Source organism: Macrosteles quadrilineatus, unplaced genomic scaffold (genome assembly GCF_028750875.1).
Source record: "Macrosteles quadrilineatus isolate MER2022 unplaced genomic scaffold, UCM_ALF_1.0 Scaffold_4__1_contigs__length_99947679, whole genome shotgun sequence".
NCBI lineage: Eukaryota > Metazoa > Arthropoda > Insecta > Hemiptera > Cicadellidae > Macrosteles > Macrosteles quadrilineatus.
In genome coordinates, this window is record NW_026542597.1 from 2,245,954 (window position 1) to 2,263,005 (window position 17,052).

A 17,052-nucleotide genomic window follows, 5' to 3' on the forward strand; every position below is an offset into this window, starting at 1 on the left:
TTATTTTCTACTTTTTGACATATTTTTCAAAATATTATTATATTTTATGAATAATGAGACTACTATTGTTAATTTAAAATTTGTTTCATAAAAAAAATATTAATAAATAAAAATTTTAGATTTTCAAGGTCACAAGAAATGAATATTTTAAATTTTATTATTTAATAAATTTGTACTTACCTTATAGATATATCATACCAAATTTCATGTAAATATCTTAACAAACAAAAAAGTTATTAAGGTTTTTAGTTTAAGGGTAGTTCACCCTAAATTGGAAAATTTTATTAAAGACATTAATTTTAAACATATTTTTTCATAATTTTTAAGTTTCAGAATTATTCAATCATTTTTAGAATTTTTATAAATAAAATTAAAAAATAGGGGATGAAAGTACCCTTAACATAAGTCGAAAACATTCTTTAATATTCAATTAGTGTATGTTTCAAATTTAGCTAAGATTGGTTTAAAAACACTCAAGTAAACATACAATAATAACATACAATAACATACAATATATTTCAAATAATTTCATTCGATATTAACAATCGAATAATAAGTTGAAACATTCGATATTAACATTTGAATTACTGAATAGGAATTCGGTAAGAAAAATAACTCACACATACATAAACAAATAATATTTACTGTACAATTCAGATTTATCAAAGCGTGCATTGCATGCACGCTTTCGTTGAACATCATTTGGTTTAGCAAAAAAACTGTCAAATAAAACAGCGCAGTCACTTAAATTTTTCTACACAAAATATTTACTGTACAATTCAGATTTATCAAAGCGTGCTTTAGAAGCACACTGTCCTTGAATGTCATATGGTTTGGCAAAAAACTATCAAACAAAGCAGCAATCACTTGACCTTGAAAATTCTGGTTGTTTTATAAACAAGTTATGATTGCAAACAATAAAAAATAGTCTATAAATAGTTCAATAAATCACTTTTACTTATTAAAATATTAGTTAAAAACACTTGAACAATCCAAATATGGTGATGAACACTTCAAACACATTTCACTTCACAACACGATAGTTTCACAATTTTCATAGTTAATCTTCTTTATACTTCATCTTCAATTAATAAATAATAAACTTTTACCATCAATAAACTCTTATTTTAAATATTTCTTCATAAAACAAAATGAGAATATACATAGAAAATCAGCCAGTCGACAGAGCCACACCCATTATGATAGCTAATGACGAGATTTTTGCTAACTTGACACTTTTTTTTTGTTCAATCGGCTAGTTTCATTAGCTAACTATTTAACCATTGATTATACATTTTAAGCATTAATTATAAAATACTTTTCGATTAGTTTAGATAAATCAAAATAATTATTTTAATCCACACTGCAATTTACTAACATTCTACTGGTTATTATTTTATTCAATCACTTATTTTCATAAAAAGATCGACCAAACAAATTAGGCCATAGACTAATATTCCTTCAATAAGATTATATTTACAACACAATTTGTTTTTGTTGATTTTTACATTATCTTTAATCATACAGAAATGTATAATATATGAAATAGCACTAATTTTTAACAAGCTTTTCATTGGTGACATTTATTCTTAATTTAAATCAATACTTATCTTCTTATCTTAAGATTATCATTTTTGATAACATTTCATGTTTAAGTTTAAAATTATTTAAAATAAAATATGGACTTGTAATACATCAAATATCATTAGAATTTTCTGAGAAATTCAATACTTTTAATAAATTTTGAATAACTCAAATAGGAAAAATATTATTTACAAAAACAATAATTTAAATAAAATATTTAGAATATTTGTATAAAACATTTTAAAATTTTACTTGTTTTTAAAAACATTTTGTTTTGTAGTCAATTTTATGTAAAATATAGACATATTCATGAAAATTTCATCAAAATTGTATACTTTTTCTAGAAAAATATGAAAATGTTAGAAATTTACCTAAAAGGGTAAAAAATATAGCATATTGTATAAAAAAATAGGAAAATTCATTTAATTTTTGAGTGGCTCCTTTTTTGGCCCAGAAGTGACATGAATATATCTACTTATATATATATATATATATATATATGTGTGTGTGTGTGTGTCCGTTAGCACGATAACTCGAGCAAAATTGATCCGATTTTGATGAAATTTGGTACAAACGTGTAAACCTACGTTAATTCGAACGAGTTCGCGAACCAGCATAATCGGACCATGGGATCAGGGGTTTATGGGGGGTTTTATGGGGTAAAAATGGGTTTTTCTAATTTTTGACCCTAAAAACTTTAAATTTCTAAATTTCTCTCTAGACCATTTTGAAGAACTTAAAAAAACAAATAATTTAGTATATTGAAGTGTTTTTGAATGTTCATTGACTACGGAGAAAATTAAAAAAATTGTAAATTTAAAATTTCCATGTTATTCTTATGGAGAATAAATAAACTGTTCTAGTTTGCTTGTTTATGGATATATTTTAATCAAATTTGGCAATTTGGTTTATTTCATACTAAGCTATCAATATTTCAATTGAAAAAAACACACCTCAACATCTTCCCCGTAGCAGCAAACCTAACTACTCACTAAAATTAATGTTATTTAAATAGGAAATAAATCTGAAAATTTATAGGGAATATTTTAGTAGAAATCAAGCCGGGTAAATGGAAATTCGCTTAGTATGCAGGTTTGCTGCGACGGGGGTATTTTTGTTATATCAAATACATACAATTTTCTGTAGACAAGTTTCAAAAGTTTAAAAACATTTAATATCCAACCTGATATTAAATAATAACCATAATAGCCATAAACCATAATAATCAACCAGACTGAAATGGGACTTAAATTTAATTCCATTTCGGAGTCAATAAGATGAAATGAAATCAAAACAAAATAAATAATACGTATGATGATAAGAAACTTCATGAGATTTGAGCGTTAGATAAGGCCATGTGGCCGTAACTTTTATTTTGGCCATGTGGCCCGTTAAACTATTTTTATTTTATTTATTTTTTAATTTAATTTCAAAAGGATGGAATCGATCAGCAATCTCATGAATTCATAAAATGAGTAAGGTAAATGAATTATACACTATGTATTTCTCACTATTATTTATAGATTTAAGTTTACAAAACCTATTTATAACAATAATACCATTAAATAGTTGGATAGCTAAGTTGGTTTAATACTTTTTGAGAAATCCCATAAGATTGATAGTTCAATCGTGCGAAAGTCAGAATTTGTTAGTGGTAGAAAACAAAGCCCAGCTGTCCTTGGTTATTAGGTTTTTAATATACTCTCCTAGCCACAGAAAAGTTTATCTTAACTAGTAACAAAGGTTCACAAATAATCCTACTCGATTGAGTAAACATTTAAGTGTAAAAGTCTTTTAGAAAACGCTTTGCAGTCCAATTTTTTTTAATTAATTATATTTTGGTGTTTTTAGACTATTGCAAATATAATATTTTTTCAGCTTATAGGCTTTTTGTAGTAAAAAGAGAGCGTATATAACTTTGTGAAATAATTGAGAGTTGTTCCTCTTTCAGTGAAAAATATCGAAAAACTCTTGACATGCCAAAGGCGATTGTCCAGTCAAATCTAACAAGTCCACTTCCAATATTTTTGTAAAATAAATTTTCTCTCTGACACTTAAAATCTTTCCAGATATTTTTTTACGTGCAGTGTAAACAATGACGATGATATTTCGCGAAAATATTATTTAATGAGGAAAATATTGGTATAATAATGAAAGAATATGTTTTGACTTCATGAAAATAACAATCCCCTTAACTCAATCAAATCGAAATAGGTTAATAACTTTTATGTTTTTTAAGAAATATTTTTCCTGTCAGTATAGTTTTATCATATATTCAAACAGTTGGGATTGATGAAGTTTTTATGCATTAAAGTTCCACCCCTTTCTAAGGGAGAGTGGATTACGGCTATACTAAAAGATATTACCACTTACTTAACGCACCTGTAACATCTTCTAGCTTCGGCAAAACTCCTACCATTCTATTGGCTCGAGTTTTATTTTGTTAGTTTTGCTAAAGGATACCAGAAACTTTTGATCGTCTTCTTAAACGAATTTATAAGCTGTAAGATGGTATGAACTTTAATTATTAAACAGTTACTCACGCCATGATATTGAAAATCAGTCATGTTTCTCACGATAATTAGTTTACGATTTGTAGATATAAAATGCCGAGAATTAGCAAGGAATTCCTTTTGAAACTGTAAATATTATTTTCATCACACTGTTTAAAGCAGTCATTTTTAGCTCTCTAAATTGTCCGCAAATTCATCGTTTTCGGGTAACTTAAAAAAAACCTATGGTAAATTATTCTGTTCGCTAACCTTGAATTTGTATCAGTGCATTATAAAAACGCTGCTAATCACACGATATTTAAAGCTATGTTTGTAAACAACATAAATGTAAACATTGATGACGACTTTGTACAATCTCAAATAATGTGTTTTAATTTTGTAACTATTAGAAGGTTATTTCCAGAGTATAATGAAAATAGTTGTCTATCACAAGGAGCGAAAGTGTATTTTTGGTACTCAATCGTATTTCCAAGTAAATCACGATTGCGAACCAAACAGAACCACTTTCGCTCCTAGTGAAGAATACTATTATTATTACTATTCTTTTTATTTAAACAATGTTTTATCAATATGTGAAGGGCATGATTTTATCAAAGTTCAAAACATATGTTACTCTAAAAAAGGTACTTAGACATTCTAAAATTGACAGAGGTAAAACGTTATTCCTAGGGTAATGCTAAACAGTAACAACACCAGAGTTTTGTCCGTTCGTATACAAGAACGAATTATAACATAAAAGTCTATAATGATGCATGTAAGATATATGATTTTATAAAGATGTATTATGTAATGGAAAATATACGTAGAAAACAATTTGATGTGTTCACTTGACCAATATTTTTGGCTCTGTTCGATGTGTATAACAAGGCTATTACTATCAGCAGCATCAGGTGGTACGTCTAGGTAGATGATAATCATCTAATTTGTCACAGGCAGTTCCACCCACCTCTTGCGTTTACTGTTTTATTTATAGTGTTACTAAGGGGTTCGTTATAGTAAATAATATACTTAATGAACCATAAGAATAGTTTATATATATATATATATATATATTGAGTGGTGAAAATACCTAGGTTAAGCTAGAAGTTGATACTAAAAAGAGATAAGTTCATTTAAAAGATTAAAACGTGTATTGCAATATAAAAAAATCCATAAATAAATAAAATAATGAAAATGCTCATTGTGTTGAGAATATTGTGAACAGCAATCAAATGCAAATACATCCCTACGGCTCCACACATAACAGTATTAGTAGATATAATAAGACAAGGTCTCGAGTGTCAAGGATCTCTAGGCTGTAGCTCAATACATCTCCTGCTGAGTCTCCTGGGGTTGATATCCTTCCTTCCATGTAACGGTATCAGTGAGTGTATAAGACAAGGTCCTGAGTGTCAAGGATCTCTAGGCTGTAACTCAATACATCTGCTGAGTCTCCTGGGGTTGATATCCTTCCCTCCATATAACAGTATCAGTGTGTGTATAAGACAAGGTCCTGAGTGTCAAGGATCTCTAGGCTGTAACTCAATACATCTGCTGAGTCTCCTGGGGGTTGATATCCTTCCCTCCATATAACAATATCAGTGTGTGTATAAGACAAGGTCCTGAGTGTCAAGGATCTCTAGGCTGTAGCTCAATACATCTCCTGCTGAGAACTCCAGGGGTTGATATCCTTCCCTCCATATAACAATATCAGTGTGTGTATAAGACAAGGTCCTGGATGTCAAGGATCTCTAGGCTGTAACTCAATACATCTCCTGCTGAGTCTCCTGGGGTTGATATCCTTCCCTCCATATAACAATATCAGTGTGTGTATAAGACAAGGTCCTGGATGTCAAGGATCTCTAGGCTGTAACTCAATACATCTCCTGCTGAGTCTCCTGGGGTTGATATCCTTCCCTCTATATAACAGTATCAGTGTGTGTATAAGACAAGGTCCTGGATGTCAAGGATCTCTAGGCTGTAACTCAATACATCTCCTGCTGAGTCTCCTGGGGTTGATATCCTTCCCTCTATATAACAGTATCAGTGTGTGTATAAGACAAGGTCCTGGATGTCAAGGATCTCTAGGCTGTAACTCAATACGTCTCCTGCTGAGTCTTCTGGGGTTGATATCCTTCCCTCTATATAACAGTATCAGTGTGTGTATAAGACAAGGTCCTGGATGTCAAGGATCTCTAGGCTGTAACTCAATACGTCTCCTGCTGAGTCTCCTGGGGTTGATATCCTTCCCTCCGTATAACAGTATCAGTGTGTGTATAAAACAAGGTCCTGGATGTCAAGGATCTCTAAGCTGTAACTCAATACATCTCCTGCTGAGTCTCCTGGGGTTAATATCCTTTCCTCTATATAACAGTATCAGTGTATGTATAAGACAAGGTCCTGAGTGTCATGGGTCGCTAGACTGTAACTCAATACGTCTGCTGCTGAGTCCCCTGGGGTTGATATCCTTCCCTCCGTATAACAGTATCAGTGTGAGTATAAGACAAGGTCCTGAGTGTCATGAGTCGCTAGACTGTAACTCAATACATCTCCTGCTGAGTCTCCTGGGGTTGATATCCTTCCCTCCGTATAACAGTATCAATGTGTGTATAAGACAAGGTCCTGAGTGTCAAGGATCTCTAGGCTGTAACTCAATACGTCTGCTGCTGAGTCTCCTGGGGTTAAAATCCTTCCCTCCGTATAACAGTATCAGTGTGTGTATAAGACAAGGTCCTGAGTGTCATGGGTTGCTAGACTGTAACTCAAGACGTCTGCTGCTGAGTCCCCTGGGGTTGTTATCCATCCCTCCGTATAACAGTATCAGTAGTGTATAAGACAAGGTCCTGAGTGTCAAGGACTTGTGTGGCTGTAACTCAATCCATCTGCTTAGTCTCCTGGGGTTGATATCCTTCCCTCCGTATAACATTTTCAGTGTGTGTATAAGACAAGGGCATGAGTGTCAAGGATCTATGTGGTTGTAACTCAATACATCTCCTGCTGAGTCTCCTGGGGTTGATATCCTTCCCTCCGTATAACACTATCAGTGTGTGTATAAGACAAGGTCCTGAGTGTCAAGGACCTGTGTGGCTGTAACTCAATACATCTCCTGCTGAGTCTCCTGGGGTTGATATCCTTCCCTCCGTATAACATTTTCAGTGTGTGTATAAGACAAGGTCCTGAGTGTCAAGGACCTGTGTGGCTGTAACTCAATACATCTTCTGCTGAGTCTCCTGGGGTTGATATCCTTCCCTCCGTATAACACTATCAGTGTGTGTATAAGACAAGGTCCTGAGTGTCAAGGACCTGTGTGGCTGTAACTCAATACATCTCCTGCTGAGTCTCCTGGGGTTGATATCCTTCCCTCCGTATAACACTATCAGTGTGTGTATAAGACAAGGTCCTGAGTGTCAAGGACCTGTGTGGCTGTAACTCAATACATCTCCTGCTGAGTCTCCTGGGGTTGATATCCTTCCCTCCGTATAACATTTTCAGTGTGTGTATAAGACAAGGTCCTGAGTGTCAAGGACCTGTGTGGCTGTAACTCAATACATCTCCTGCTGAGTCTCCTGGGGTTGATATCCTTCCCTCCGTATAACATTTTCAGTGTGTGTATAAGACAAGGTCCTGAGTGTCAAGGACCTGTGTGGCTGTAACTCAATACATCTCCTGCTGAGTCTCCTGGGGTTGATATCCTTCCCTCCGTATAACATTTTCAGTGTGTGTATAAGACAAGGTCCTGAGTGTCAAGGATCTATGTGGTTGTAACTCAATACATCTCCTGCTGAGTCTCCTGGGGTTGATATCCTTCCCTCCGTATAACACTATCAGTGTGTGTATAAGACAAGGTCCTGAGTGTCAAGGACCTGTGTGGCTGTAACTCAATACATCTCCTGCTGAGTCTCCTGGGGTTGATATCCTTCCCTCCGTATAACACTATCAGTGTGTGTATAAGACAAGGTCCTGAGTGTCAAGGACCTGTGTGGCTGTAACTCAATACATCTCCTGCTGAGTCTCCTGGGGTTGATATCCTTCCCTCCGTATAACATTTTCAGTGTGTGTATAAGACAAGGGCATGAGTGTCAAGGATCTATGTGGTTGTAACTCAATACATCTCCTGCTGAGTCTCCTGGGGTTGATATCCTTCCCTCCGTATAACAGTATCAGTGTGTGTATAAGACAAGGTCCTGAGTGTCAAGGACCTGTGTGGCTGTAACTCAATACATCTCCTGCTGAGTCTCCTGGGGTTAATATCCTTTCCTCCATATAACAATATCAGTGTGTGTATAAGACAAGGTCCTGAGTGTCAAGGATCTCTATGCTGTAACTCAATACGTCTCCTGCTGAGTCTCCTGGGGTTGATATCCTTCCCTCCGTATAACATTTTCAGTGTGTGTATAAGACAAGGTCCTGAGTGTCAAGGATCTCTATGCTATAACTCAATACGTCTCCTGCTGAGTCTCCTGGGGGTTGATATCCTTCCCTCCGTATAACATTTTCAGTGTGTGTATAAGACAAGGTCCTGAGTGTCAAGGATCTCTATGCTGTAACTCAATACGTCTCCTGCTGAGTCTCCTGGGGTTGATATCCTTCCCTCCGTATAACATTTTCAGTGTGTGTATAAGACAAGGTCCTGAGTGTCAAGGATCTCTATGCTGTAACTCAATACGTCTCCTGCTGAGTCTCCTGGGGTTGATATCCTTCCCTCCGTATAACATTTTCAGTGTGTGTATAAGACAAGGTCCTGAGTGTCAAGGATCTCTATGCTGTAACTCAATACGTCTCCTGCTGAGTCTCCTGGGGGTTGATATCCTTCCCTCCGTATAACATTTTCAGTGTGTGTATAAGACAAGGTCCTGAGTGTCAAGGACCTGTGTGGCTGTAACTCAATACATCTCCTGCTGAGTCTCCTGGGGTTGATATCCTTCCCTCCGTATAACATTTTCAGTGTGTGTATAAGACAAGGTCCTGAGTGTCAAGGACCTGTGTGGCTGTAACTCAATACATTTCCTGCTGAGTCTCCAGGGGTTGATATCCTTCCCTCCGTATAACAGTATCAGTGTGTGTATAAGACAAGGTCCTGAGTGTCAAGGATCTCTATGCTGTAACTCAATACGTCTCCTGCTGAGTCTCCTGGGGTTGATATCCTTTCCTCCGTATAACACTATCAGTGTGTGTATAAGACAAGGTCCTGGATGTCAAGGATCTCTAGGCTGTAACTCAATACATCTCCTGCTGAGTCTCCTGGGGTTGATATCCTTCCCTCCGTATAACAGTATCAGTGAGTGTATAAGACAAGGTCCTGAGTGTCAGGGATCTCTAGACTGTAACTCAATACATCTCCTGCTGAGTCTCCTGGGGTTGATATCCTTCCCTTATGCACAAATATATCGTTAATCCTTTCCTACCCACCTAACTACATTATTACCACAATAATTACACTTATAAAACCTTGAAAAACAATATATCTTCTTTGACTTATCACGAACAATTTGTTGCGTATGATATGTTTAACTTATACATACCAAGGTATAAGGTAAAAGATTAAGGTGTGAGGTTTTTACTAAAACCTCCTGGAAGACAAAGAATTCATAATTAATAACATATTACAATTACTATACTTATGAAATAAAACGTACTCGAACTGTATGATAACGAAAATGGGAATAGTCAACAAAGCTGATGGATAGTTATTTTTGTATAGGTTTTCCTATGCATTTATTTTTACCATACCATCTTTCTACGCCAGTGACATTCATTTAGAATTTTTACAAATAAGCAGCCTAATTCCTAACCTTGTTACCAACTAACGTCAGCCTGTTTTTAGAAAGCATAATTAATAGATAGTCTAATAACAAATTGAATCTGGGTCTGGTAACGACCACGCTTAGAGTCGAACCAGCAACTTCCAGATTTGGAGGCGAGCGCTAAACCACTCGGCTAACCAGGCAATTTAATTCTTTTCAATTCAGATTTTATTGAAAAGGTTTCTAAGTAAAAGTAGTAAAAGTAGTAGTATCTAAACTCTTAAATCCATAAGCGTATTCGGATACCGCCACAGCAAACCTGCAGACCAAGCTAATTTCCTTCTGCCTGATTGAATTCTCACAAAAATATTTTCTTAAGGGTAGCCCAACATAAAAAAATATTAACATCAAGGTTCTAAACGAAATTATTTAAAAATATATTATTTTAACTATATTATTTATACCTCAACCCACTAAATATTATAAATTTATAAAGTTTTAGGGCTGTTAGCATAGTATGTAGTTCCTATGACTATTTTTAAGCAATATAAAAGCAAAAAATCCGTGTCTATACCAATACAACCCAAATAAAAGACTAAAAACAAAGAATATGAAAAAAAACTTACGTTTCATCCTAAAACTAAAACTCGAAAATGTTTACAAAAGCAATTTCTTCTCTTTGTAATATGTATAGGAAAATAAAAAAATATTCCAAGTAAATATTATTTGCTGTGTGGTAAGTTATATGTTATAAATGTTATATAGGCCTATGTATAATTTATAATATATAAGTTATAAATGAGTTATAAATAAATAAGTTATTATAAATAAGTTATAAATGTATAAACTATACATTTATTAAATCTCTTAAAAATTCAGCCTCTTAGATTATTCTTTTCTTATTTAACTCTCTAGATGTTGGACCAACCAAGATGGCCCCAAGAGGGGTTTACTGCAATATCCACCCGAAACAAGGCCGAGGTCCTTTGTTACTGAATCGTACTATATGATGCCGAAGGAAGTTTAGTGAACTGTATATTGAAACTCATTGTCCTCTATTAATAAGCTACAAACAGTTAAGTGAAACAATGAACATGTGAAACGTGTACCATATGTTAAATAGCCATACTAGTACTTTGGAATTTAAATCTATTTCTGGGTGATAAGCCTATGTAATTGATAATCTGTGGTTAGAAAAGATCTTATTATTTTTAGTAGAGAATCGTATGAATGAAATGAATTTCTTAAACTTAGCTTTAACATCTGGAAAGTCTGAAAACATAAAGTTGAATCATACAATTAATGTCTGGAAACTCCTTAATCAATCTTATTAATATTTCTTTAATGAAAAATGCCACTTCCTCTGTAGTACAGTACATGCTTGTCCAGGGTTTTTTTTATTTTCTTTTTCTTTTTTTTACTAATACAGTGATTGACTATGTCCCTTAGGAAATAACAATGGCGATAAATATAAAAACTTAAAAAATGACGACGTGAATCATTATGACGTGATTAGACGTGAAAGAATCCATGACATACCTTCAAAAAATGACCCTAATAACAGCTAATAATTTTATTGCTTTATTAGATTCAATATTACTCTGAATCAGGTTGATGTGAAGTTGACAATCTGTTATTTAGTTAGAGATTATTGTTGTGTTTATTGTAACTGTCAACGTCATAAACATTAAATACAGATTGTCTCAGGCTCCAGGCTCTGTACAAAACTGAATTAGCTTGCAGAAGTAACTTAGGACCATTCAGTGAAACAAACTGTAGGTACTCAAAATATGTACTAAAACATGTATGAAATAATAAAAAATATATTAACTAAAAACATGTATGAAATAATAAAAAAAAATAAAATGTTATAGAATAATTATGAATAATGAATCTTCGTAAAATATTTAACCACACAACAATTTTATTTCAATTTAGTAAGTAATAAAGTAATTTTAGGGCACTAAACTAAATACAACTGAGAATCCTAAAGTTAAAAGAGCCCTATTTCGTAAAAATCAAACCATAAAGTATTTTTTACATTTCAAACTTTAGAAAAAGTTGAAGCTTATCTTTGTTCTTGATTATTCCTTATATTATAATATATATGTTTTATAATATATGTTTTATTTACTTAACAAACGATAAAAATCTATTTTGCTTGAAGATATTCAAATAATTACAAAAAACCCGTAAACTACAATTGCTGAGAAAACAACCGCCAAGAGAACTTGATGGATTTAAATAGGTCTTATTATCTTCAAAATTACTCTGATATAGCTGTAAAAAAATAAATATTTGTAATATTTATTTAAAAAATTGTATAACTTCAATTAAACACCAGCATTTTAATAAGAAATCGTTGGCTTAGTAATCAAAATAAGGCGGTTGAAATCGCATATCCAATCGCTTCAATATCCAGGTAGTAATGGACAGATCCATTAAGTTTAAATAAAAAAGTAAAATAATTTTACTTTTAATTATGCGGATTGGTATTTATTTTAAATATTTTGAAGAATCTTCAGTAGAACATGTCGAATGGCTTATTTTAACAAAAGGAGTTGTACAAAAAAAGAGTAAAACACATTTCCGGAACGTTGAGCTCTCATTTATGAATCTCCCACCCGTGATTAATATAAATTTGCACTCTATTTTCCACTTTAAATAGGGAACGATATGAACGTATATTTGATTGTTTTAATAGTATGCCCCCTATGCTATACCAGCTGATCAGCTGATCATTGATTTATGAAGATTGTTTATGTTTTGATTTTACAGTTTTGTTTGTGTTTACATTTTTAAATCAAACGAGTTCATTAAGTTATTTGAATATATTATTTTATAAAAACACAACAAATGGCGATGAGTGATGGAAGAAATGATATCAGAAGACTAAAACATCAAAGGGGAGCACTAAAGGACAAATTACAAGAACTCCACAAATTTAAGAAGCAGGGGTTCATCAGTCTATGATGCTCCTGGCAGAACTGTTACAGAGGAAGCATGGCATAAATTCATATAACTACAAAACTACAAAGATATTTTGAAGATTGTAGATGAACATTATTTTGAACAAGAAGAAGACTACAGAGCTGGGTAGAAGATGTTTATTTGGAGATAAGAGCATTATTACAGCCATTTTTTACACAAAGCGAAATTGTAGATTAACACGAAACTTCTATGTCAGTTGAACACAATATTATAGTCATGTACCTAACATAAACTTTACACCCTACACAGAGAATGAAACATTTAAAAATGTCTTGATGAGTCTTAAAAGCTATTTTCAGTTAAAGGAAATTAGAGATGAAAATACTGATGAGCTGATAATTATTTTATTATGATTGTTTATGTTTTGATTTTACAGTTTTGTTTTGTGTTTACATTTTCCAATAAAATGAGTTCATTAAGTTATTTGTGTACACCCTATATTCCAATTGGTTTACAGAATTATTCATTTACAATATAGCATTGTAGATGAACTAGTTTTTGTCAGCCTTTTAGTTTAAGCCATGTTGGTACATTTGAATATATTATTTTATTAAAACAAAACAAAATAAAAATTTTCAAAATGTAAATTCCAATACAAAATATTGTTTTATGCATGTAAACAACATTATCGTTGATATTATACCCAATACGAACAACAACAATATTATAATATAACGTTAAAAGAGTCAAGTTAATAGTGTTGTAAAATGAGAATGAAAATCAGTATTGGACACATGGTATCAATCTATAGTAGGCATTTTATACTTGTAAACCAGAAAAGTTTACTTACGTTCCAGGGATCCATAGGGAACCAGACAAATGCCCTATTTTCGAGCCAGAGGTAAATACACCGACAATGTGTACGTTGCGTGGCCTTTGCTAATATCAGCGGCTTCCTTATCACTACTCTAAACCTCCTCAGAGTGACCTTTCAAGTCATAAAACTTAACTGTCTTTTGACGACCAGTCCTAACTTAAACAAAAGCCTTCAGCGTGGCAGACTTTCGGTCATCATGATCAACTTAATATAGCCTGCTTGTTTAAAATGTTTTTCTAAAAATGGTTAGCAGATAGAAAACAGGAATTAAAGCTTGAATTGTGGAATATTTTAGAATTCATATACATTTTACTGGCAGAAATAGCTGACACATTCTCATATTTCTTCTTGAACACACTGACATGATGGATTATATTAATCCTTTTAATTGAATACGAAGGTAGGTTTAAGAAACCATCACTGATGTAGGATAAAAAAATGAAGTGATGTGTAAAAATGACGAATTGTATAATTGTTCAGTTTATTACGGTTAAATATTGGAGTGTGAATTATTATGATCATTAATGTGTAATAAAACATGATTGAAATATCACAAACATTTTCAACCCTCTATTGATACTTTTTTATATCTATAACGTATATATTCTGAGTAGTTACTAATTCCGTATTTATTTTTCACTATTCAGAAACTGACTGACAGTGTTTGGACGAGAGTACTTGTTTATTTGGTTTTCTCATACCAATAACTAGTTTTTTGTATGTATGCAATGCTTTTAAGACTACAACGTCCCTGCATTTTCCGTGATCATCATAGACATCCCGGCGACATCATGATGGTGATTTGAAGGTAGCGTGTAGGACTTGGTCTTGTCAACATTGCCTTATCTGAGACACTAATGCTGTCCTTCCACTATGTCACTGCAGCCTGTCTCACGTCAACGTATTTTGTGTAGTTTGTTTGTCCTAGGACGCTAGGCACGAGCCCTTAATTGTTTTTCACATTACTTCTGGCTAGACCTAGGGGTTGAGGCATATCACATAGATAAAATCCATTGGTGATTTGGCGGAATTGGAACCCGGGACCTCTGGAACCGAAGTCCCGCGCTCTAACTACTGGACCAGCTCGCTCCCCTGTATGGTATTGGAAATGTAACGAAGCTAGTATATACACATCTACGACACTATTCTATATTAGTATTCATGATGAATTGATTTTAACTGTTGAAAATCGCATAGTTCCCTGATTTTTTTCATCAGAATACCCGTTGATAGGTCTGTTATCTAGGTTCTTTTTATATGTTTATGAACACCTCTTTAAAATTGTTTCGCTTTGACTTTACATTGTCAACAACACTTTTAGTTAGTCGACGTAAATTGCATATAAACTCTTAACATCATGATTTCGAATCATAATGGAGGCGTACAGTTACGTATGTACAAACAAGAAATATCAACCGAAACCAATGACTTAATTAAACTGTTTTGAAATCTCAAGACCGTACCTAGCGTAACCTTACAAATAAATTTATTGGCGATTTAATTTTATAAACAGCTGTAGTTATCCCAAAAAGGCGTGAAAACAATAATACTGTTTCGCGTGGAATACAAATTAAACTTAAATAAACTATGATGCCTTACAAGATGATGCTACTTTTTACTTTACACCTCACAGTTTCTACAATCTTTCTTCGTATTCCATCAGTTTACTCCCAGACGGTTCACTCCTCACCACAGGCATCACCCAGCGCTGTCCTCGTCATCGGTCAACAAGACACGGAGGACGTCAACTTCTGTTCCGGAACTCTCGTCGCGCCCCAGTGGGTCCTCACAGCTCGCTCATGTCTCTACCACAACGCCATCAGACTACGCAGGTTCCACGTCTACGCTGGAGGTGAGGCGTACCAGGAGTACGCTACGAAAACGTACCTCCCCAACTCCCAGCTACACCGCAGCTACCACTCGTTCATCAACACCAAGTATGACCTCGCATTGCTCAAGACTCAGGGGATGTTTAAACAGAACGATTACGTCAGAGTAGTTCCTCGAATAGATGAACAAGTCCACACAGAGAGCTTCGCAACGTACTCATGTGACGTCACCGGGTTCGGTGTGTTGAATTCTACTAACTCTGAAGTTCGAAGGATTAAAGATAAGGTGTTGGTGTACGTGCCGTGCTTCAGAAGGGTTGGTTGGAGTTTTGACTATTGGACGTGGCAGAGACAGAAGGATCTGTACGGGTGCACTTACAGAACCATTAGAACTTACCCAGAGTGTGCAGCTAGTACGGGAGCTGGGTTAATCTGTGAGGGAAAGTTGGTGGGAGTCGCTCATGTAATCGTCACTGACACCAACAAGAAGTGGTTGTACGAGCCGGTCCGTGGTAATCCTTGTCGTGACTATAGTACGACTAGTGTGTTCAGTTTGGTCGCACCTCATCGCAGCTGGATACTACAGACCATGAGGCCGGACAGGTTTAAATACGAGTTTCAATGTAATACATCCGGGATTGGATTGAGCAAGATGTATAGCTTAGTTGCAGTTATATTCGGGTATATCGTGATAATATTTTAAAATTTAAGTTAGGAAATGTGTCTGTTTAAAAGGTGATCACTATCTTATTGATTTAGTAAGCTTTTTACAGCTTAATTAGTAAAGCCTCTGAATGCTGAGGATGTTTTAACAACTAAAACTTTATACTTAATCATTAAAAGACATTTTTCCAAGGAAACCTGATCTATTTTCCGGCTTTTCAGTCAGTTTGGAAAGTAATGAGTTTGAGGAGATCAAACTTTAAATAAGATGAAAATCTTTCAGGGCAGGTTCATTAATTTTGTCATTCCTCAAAGAAAGGTGTATTGATTTCTTATTGAAAACTCAATTTAATTTCAAAATTACTTTCATAGGTACTCTTGAAATACGCTGCAAATGTTTAGTTTCGGAAATATTTAAAACCACAGTTGAATCTACACTAGGTAATTAATGGTATAATAGACCGAATTCGTTCTTCAGCCACATTTATGACGCTTACAAACGCTACTAACAACGCTATGATGTAAAATGATCTTGAGATTACCTACTTGTGCAATATATTTTTTTCTTATGAAGATTGAAAAAGTATTGAGATAATAGTTCAATTATCAGTTATTTATTAATTGAGATGGGGACGCCTACTAGGTTGGCATTTTAACCAAAATGTGAGTGAAAGATGAGAGTAGCTTGGCTTAGTGTGATATGATCTGTGTAGCTTTGTTACTGACTATCAGCTGTAGGAGCTGTAGGATCATTTTATTGAAACACCAGCGATTAGGGATAGTAGGCTCCAGTTTCGAACCATCAAAATGCTTCTAACTTTTCTCAGAATTGAACCATCGATCTTTTGATTGCTATGCGAGCACTCAGTTACTCAGCTACCCAGCCAGTGATATTAGAAGAAAAGAAGGTATGGTACAGGGTGACGGATAAT

General features: G+C 34.0%; 2 protein-coding genes across 6 annotated transcripts in view; one reads left to right on the top strand and one right to left on the bottom strand.

The window, feature by feature from the left end:
- Window positions 1-17,052, bottom strand: part of LOC128991937 (voltage-dependent calcium channel type A subunit alpha-1-like) — a 392,598-nt gene that overhangs the window by 215,971 nt on the left and 159,575 nt on the right. The gene's annotated exons all lie outside the window — the stretch shown is intronic.
- On the top strand, window positions 15,219-16,160 carry LOC128991677 (granzyme M-like). The gene has a single exon (XM_054414771.1). The coding sequence runs from the start codon at window positions 15,219-15,221 to the stop codon at window positions 16,158-16,160; it is 942 nt and encodes a 313-aa protein (XP_054270746.1).